This window comes from Haliotis rufescens, unplaced genomic scaffold, assembly GCF_023055435.1.
Source record: "Haliotis rufescens isolate VD_foot unplaced genomic scaffold, xgHalRufe1.0.p SCAF_1, whole genome shotgun sequence".
Lineage (NCBI taxonomy): Eukaryota > Metazoa > Mollusca > Gastropoda > Lepetellida > Haliotidae > Haliotis > Haliotis rufescens.
In genome coordinates, this window is record NW_025963779.1 from 76,713,668 (window position 1) to 76,720,110 (window position 6,443).

The 6,443-nt window shown below is 40.6% G+C and overlaps 1 protein-coding gene across 1 annotated transcript; it reads left to right on the top strand.

Annotated features, from left to right (window-relative positions):
- The first annotated feature begins 253 nt into the window (after positions 1 to 253).
- LOC124118458 (vitamin D(3) 25-hydroxylase-like) lies at positions 254 to 4,820 on the top strand. Its single transcript, XM_046480569.2, has 4 exons — positions 254 to 808; positions 2,040 to 2,558; positions 2,867 to 3,307; positions 4,055 to 4,820. Exons 1-4 carry the CDS (start codon positions 418 to 420, stop codon positions 4,234 to 4,236), a joined length of 1,533 nt encoding a protein of 510 aa, XP_046336525.1. The 5' UTR covers positions 254 to 417; the 3' UTR covers positions 4,237 to 4,820.
- The last annotated feature ends 1,623 nt before the right edge of the window (positions 4,821 to 6,443 follow it).

Below are 6,443 nucleotides of genomic sequence, written 5' to 3' on the forward strand. Positions count from 1 at the left end.
GTAAGCATCTATTAATTAAGTATAAATTGTGATGAAATATGTTTTATTTAATTCAAGAAGGCTTCATTATATTCGCTGTGGATATATGTTCTGTTAAGCTTGGACCCTACTGAATCCATTAAAATGATATTAAAACATATATTTCACACGTATACTGTAAGTTTAAACATCAATATGTATGTCGCATACTAAAGCTGGCATAACGAGATGTGTGCATTATATTATACATGACACACGTAAAGAATGAGCAAACAAACATGGCGATCGTCTGGGTTGGTAGGGGCAGTTGCAATGGACGAGTCTAAATTTATTACCCCTACCTTTACCAGTTATGGTCTGATCCAGGAGCTGTTACTGTGGTGCACTGGCTTACAAAAAGCATCAGCGAGATAACCTACATCCATTCGGCAACTAGACATGGCAGCCATGTTAAATCAAAGCAATGCTTCCATTATGGCTGCTGTCGCACTGCTGGCGGGACTGTTGATGTTCAATACATCTCTGATACTGGTGTTTGTCACTGTATTACTAATTCTATGGCTGTCAACGCGGCGTCACCCTGGACTTCCCCCCGGGCCCCCTCTTCTACCACTGGTGGGCAACATTTTTCAAATGGATGCCGATCCCCGAGTGACTTTCAGCAAACTGCGACGTCAGTATGGCGACATCTTCAGCGTGTACATCTTCCACAAGCCCGTCATCGTCCTCAACGGCTACAATGTCCACAAAGAGGCCCTGGTCAAGAACGCTGATGTTTTCTCAGACAGGCCTCACTCCTTCCTATCGGATATCTTTGGTCACAACAAAGGTAGGTAACTGTAGATTTTGGTGTATGTAGTGGCGTGTGAGCGTACTTTATGCCGATTTTAGCACTATTCCTGCAATATCACGGCGGGAAGCCTTCGGGGGAATGTAGTGTTGAATGAGGCATGTGTCCAATACATTGAAGGGAGTAGGGATCTGAATGTTACTTCGTAAATATTAAATTCGAGAAGTATATCTTCAACTAGCTTTCAAGGATCCCGTTAATATTGTGGACCCTCTTTAGCATGGAAGAATGAATATGTTAATATATGCATGGCGTCACATGTCACTAAGACGAATGAAAGGCCAAGGGAGAAAAACTCACACACACGATTGATTATGAGCTGATCGCTACGATTAGTGAAGCTAAATAAATAAAAGCAAACGTAAATATCTGCAAATGTTTGGAAGTGTCAAGTGATACAAAAATGAGTAAATATAGGCCAGAATAACGTATATGACAACTATAACAGTAATGATTATTGAAACCTAATACTAGTAAATAAACAAATACAAGTAGGATATCTTTACAACATCGTTTTCCGATTGATAGGAGCATTATTGGTATGCATGCAAACATATTGATATGCTTAATTATGCATGTCGTCGTAGGTCAAGGAGATTGCGTTAACACATAAATAATAAGCAAACATGGCGGACCTCTAAGATTGTTGAGTGAATGGACGACCCGGGACCTGGTACTTCAGACAGCGTGATGGAGTAAAGCTCCACAAAAGTTCGACATTTGTCGTGAATGTTTTGTGACTAAATAGCAAACTATTTATATTATTTACCAAATTAAAGTTTTAAAAAAAGGTGACAGTGTAACAGATTTGCAACATATACATAATAGCATGCGTATTATGCATATGCATTATGTATGTTATACATTAAGCCACTTCAATTGTGTTGAGACCTGTGAAGATCCGGGTTATAGTAGGTCTTCAGCAAGAGGCGCCTAACGGGGTCGGGTGGAGCGATGCTCATGAGGTCAATCACTGGATTGTCTGGTCCAGACTCGATTATTTACAAACCGTCGTCATGTAGCTTGAATATTGCTGAGAGCGGCGTTAAACAACAAACAAACAAACACTGTCGTCCAGTGTGTAGTTACTATGTTCTTGATTCTTATTTATATCATAAATATAAAAAAACCCCAGAAGAACCACACAGCTTCATTATTCCATGACGATGTCAACAAATAACATTATATGTAAATATGCTTTATATTATAGGAATATTAAGCACCAACGGCTCTACATGGAAAGACATGAGAAAGTTCGCTGTCACCACTCTCAGAGAGTTCGGGGTGGGAAGGTCAACCATTGAAGAGAAAATACAGCAAGAACTGGATAAACTTTTGAAAGCATTTGAGGATGAAGGTTCGAATGAGTTTGATTGTAAACGACATGTCCACACTGCTACGTCTAATATCGTTTCTGACCTTTGTTTCGGAAAGCATTATGAATATAATGACCCACGATTCATCAGGCTGCTAGACGCAGTAGAGGAGATGATTACTGATTTAGGAGCTGCAAACGTGTTGGATGTGTTTCCAGCTGTGAGATTTCTACCGGGAGATTTCTTTAACTATAAACGCCTTATGAGAAACATCCAAGTACTGGAGAAAGAAGTAGCTAAACACATTGAGGAACACGTCAACAACTACGAAGAAGATGAACCCGTTGAAGACTTCACCTCCGCTTTCCTCAAAGAGGTGCGACGCCGCAAGCAAAGAGACGAGACTTTTGATGGTAAAATGAATTATATATTATGAGTTAGTGTATTTATGGTATAATCTTTGATGTTTTTGATTTAGTCAGAATCATACAATGTCCTTTTGGATTTCAAACTCTAAGAATTTTATCGCTTTTATTTGACAATTCTGTATCTTTTTTATAGATAATTTACAATATCTCCGATGGCACCTTTATACTAAGCATAAGGATCCATCAGCGAAAAACTTTAAAAAACTGAAGACATGAAAAAGTCATTGAATCCATCCATCGTCATACATTTTGTGCATTGTCTTAATAATTAATGCATTATCATTTCTGTTTAGAAAGTCACCTATCGATGTTTCTGATTGATATCTTCACACCCGGAACGTATGATAATGCCAACAGCATCAAATGGTCACTACTACACCTACTTCATTACCCGGAAGTTCAGGAGAAGTGTTTCCAGGAGATCCAAGAACACGTCGGGTTCAACAGACGACCCTCCATGAAGGACAAGACCAGCCTTTCTTACGTAGAAGCCACGCTTTCAGAAGTCCTGAGACACGCAGACATGGTACCCACAGGGGTGCCACACACAGTCCCCCACGATGTCCAGTTCCAGGGCTACACGTTCCCCAAGGGTGTCACTATTATTCCTATGTTGAACTCTGTACTTCATGATCCGGCAACGTGGGGGGATCCACAAAATTTCAGACCTGAACGCTTCCTTGACCATGAAGGGAAATTCCGAAAGAGGGATGAATTAGTTGCTTTTTCTCTTGGTAAGAATCTTTTGCTGATGGTATCAACTTTTTTAGCTCCCTAACGTTTTTAATAATAATAAGCAATAGAATATTTAACGTGAGAACTCATGTATCAAACTCAATATTCAAATATGGAAAACAGCGTTATCACTACCCTCCGCAAATGGGCATGTTAAATTGAGTTTGTTCACATTGTAGTGACCTATAAACAAGAGTCCTATAAGGATTGGTTGGTTGTTTTTTGTTTAATGTCAGTAGTTTCTGAGAAAAGTTGTCCCTATTGCACACACTATGCATATAGACATTACCATGTTAACCGAGACAATATAGTCGATGGTCATTCGTTTTCTTTATGTACTACGAGTTAGTGAGTGAGTGAGTTGGGTTTAACGCCGCTTTTAACATTATTCCAGTTAATCATGGCGTGTCAGCTTTATGTGGGAGGAAAGCCCGAAGTGATGCATGTCTTAGACGTTTACCACCTCGGTGAAACCCACGAGCACGGGTATGGTGCTAACAAACCTAGAAACATAATTGGGGCGAACCGGGATTCGAACCCACATAGGTTCTGGCATGCCCAAGGGACGCAACTCTGCACAGCGAATCGCGGCGCCTTAGACGACTGGGCCACCCGTGCCCCCTATTACAACATGAACTAATAATGTATTAAACATACATGTGTAGTCAAAGCCTCTGCTAGACAAAAGATATGTCATTCGTGTACATCATTTAATGATCTTTCCTCGTGTTTAATCTGGTTTGCAGGACGCCGAGCATGTCCTGGGGAGTCACTAGGCCGCATGGAACTGTTCCTGGTTCTTACCACATTGATTCAGAGGTTCAAGTTCGTCCCTCCGAGTGGAACGCTGCAACCACTGATAGGAATAATGGGCTTTGCCAACAATGCTCCCCCTTTCAAGTGCAAAGCCATTCCAAGGAACATTTGAGAGGATAGCCACTGTTTTAGAATGGTTACATTGCTTAGCACCTTATGGTTCCATGTGAAACGAATTTTGGTTTTATTTGAGAAATTTGAGATGTTCTAGATGTCAATCATCAATGTATATTTCAGTATAAGAGCAGTGTCAGTTCGGAAACAATATCTAATATCTTGCTTCGACTGTCCTGGTTTAACACATTGTAAAATGAAAGAGAATGTGTGCTCCATTTTTATTGGTTTAAAAGAGATATCATCCCCGGAAATATTTAAGCCATTACTCTGTGTATGTATACTTGGCTTTACAAGTATATTTGGCAATCACACATTCTGTGACACATAAAACGTTCAGTTAAGAAACTCCTTTGTATTTGTTAAAGTGGCTTTTTGAACCTTTTTTTGTGTTACTGGCAGATTATAGCTTTACATCATTCTATTCATTAGGAAATTTGCCAGATGTGAGGATTTCATTAAATAGAGTTACATGTATGGATGAGATATATCCTTTGAACTTTTTTATGTGTTCTCAGTGTATTTCGTAGTTTTCAAATCTCGTATAGGAGTATTGTGACAAATAAAATGATTGAGATAAAATTATGTAAATATGTCGCATTTTCAACACCCAGAGTGCAGTTCAGCTGCATCTGAATAAAGCATGTTATACCATATTGACGTAAAAACACGTTTGTTTCACCTAAATAACGCTCACGCAATGTCACGGATTGGTGAAAATCGACGTTTACGCCCAGTGGATATGTCGCAAATAGGAATGGTGCAAAACGAAGTTACCATACGTTATGATTTTCATTGAAACACAATATCATCTCTTTTAAGACGTTATCTGCAAAAGAGCGACGCTCATGTTTGTTTGTTTGTTGTTTAACGCCGCACTCAGCAATATTCAAGCTATATATGACGGCGCTCCGTAAAAATTCGAGTCTGGACAATCCGTTGAGTGACATCGTGAGCATCGATCAAAGTTAGTCTCCTCTTACGACAAGCATGGGTTACTGAAGACCAATTCTAACCAAGAACTTCACTGGGGCTCACATGTACTAGTCAAATAAGACGTCTGGCATGAAAGAATTGTCAATCAGTTGGGAGTAAAATGATTCATATACCATGTCCTGTTTCAGCTATGTGACGGCGGTCGATAAATAATCGAGTCTGGATCAGACAATCTAGTGATTGACATCATGAGCATCGATACACGCAATTGAGATGCGATTGACATGCCTCAACAAAGTCAGCGAGCCTGACCACCTGATCCCGTTAGCCGCCTCTTACGACAAGCATAGTCGCCTTTTACGGCAAGCATGGGTTGCTGAAGACCTTGTGTACCCCGGATCTTCACAGGTCGGCAACACTCATGACTTGCCACAGGCCGGTCATCCACATGTGACGTCACGTCAAAAAGACAATTATATTCGGTTGGTGCATCTACGGAATCGACACCAAGCTGCCACAACTCGTACCATCCAAGGGTTGAGACGAATTAGTGGCTGAACCGTACGCAGCCGGTTGAGGGAACATAACATCTGGCCCCGACATTGAGCTGAACGCCCAATTTTGCTTCCGCATCACCGTCAGGCACGCCTAGCTTGGTGTAAACATCATCTGAGGTTCAGAAGACAAGAATGGACCAATATTCTGTTCACAGACGAAGCAGGTTTCACCTGGACAGCGTCCAGGATAACATTTTAGCGACGTTCGCGTTGCTAAAATTCGTCAGTTTGGGGGTGGAAGTGTAATGGTATGGGGTGGCATCACAACACATGGGAGAACACAACTCATCATTGAATGCCGTACGCTACCGGGGCGACATTGTTTAACATGATGTTCTACCCTTTGTGCAAATATATATTCAATAAATGTTTCTGAGTTGTTTCAGTGTATATCGTACTTATTTAATCCCTTGTGAAACGTCCATGGAGGTTTACGAGTACGTGACACGATAATTCATGCATTGTAAATTTATTGAAAGTGTTACTTTTCGTTTAACGATACTTTGTAACATGCATGGAGTCTGTTTAAGAAAGACATCAAATGCATCTGCTCCATCTGACAGCCCAACATGAAAAGTTTGTGGTTGTTCCCACTGTCAAGGAACATAAAGGAACATAAAGGAACATAATATCAATAGGACTGTCGTCATCGTTTCCCGGATCTCAATGCGTATGTCAATCACTGGATTGTCTGGTCCAGACTCGCCCGGCA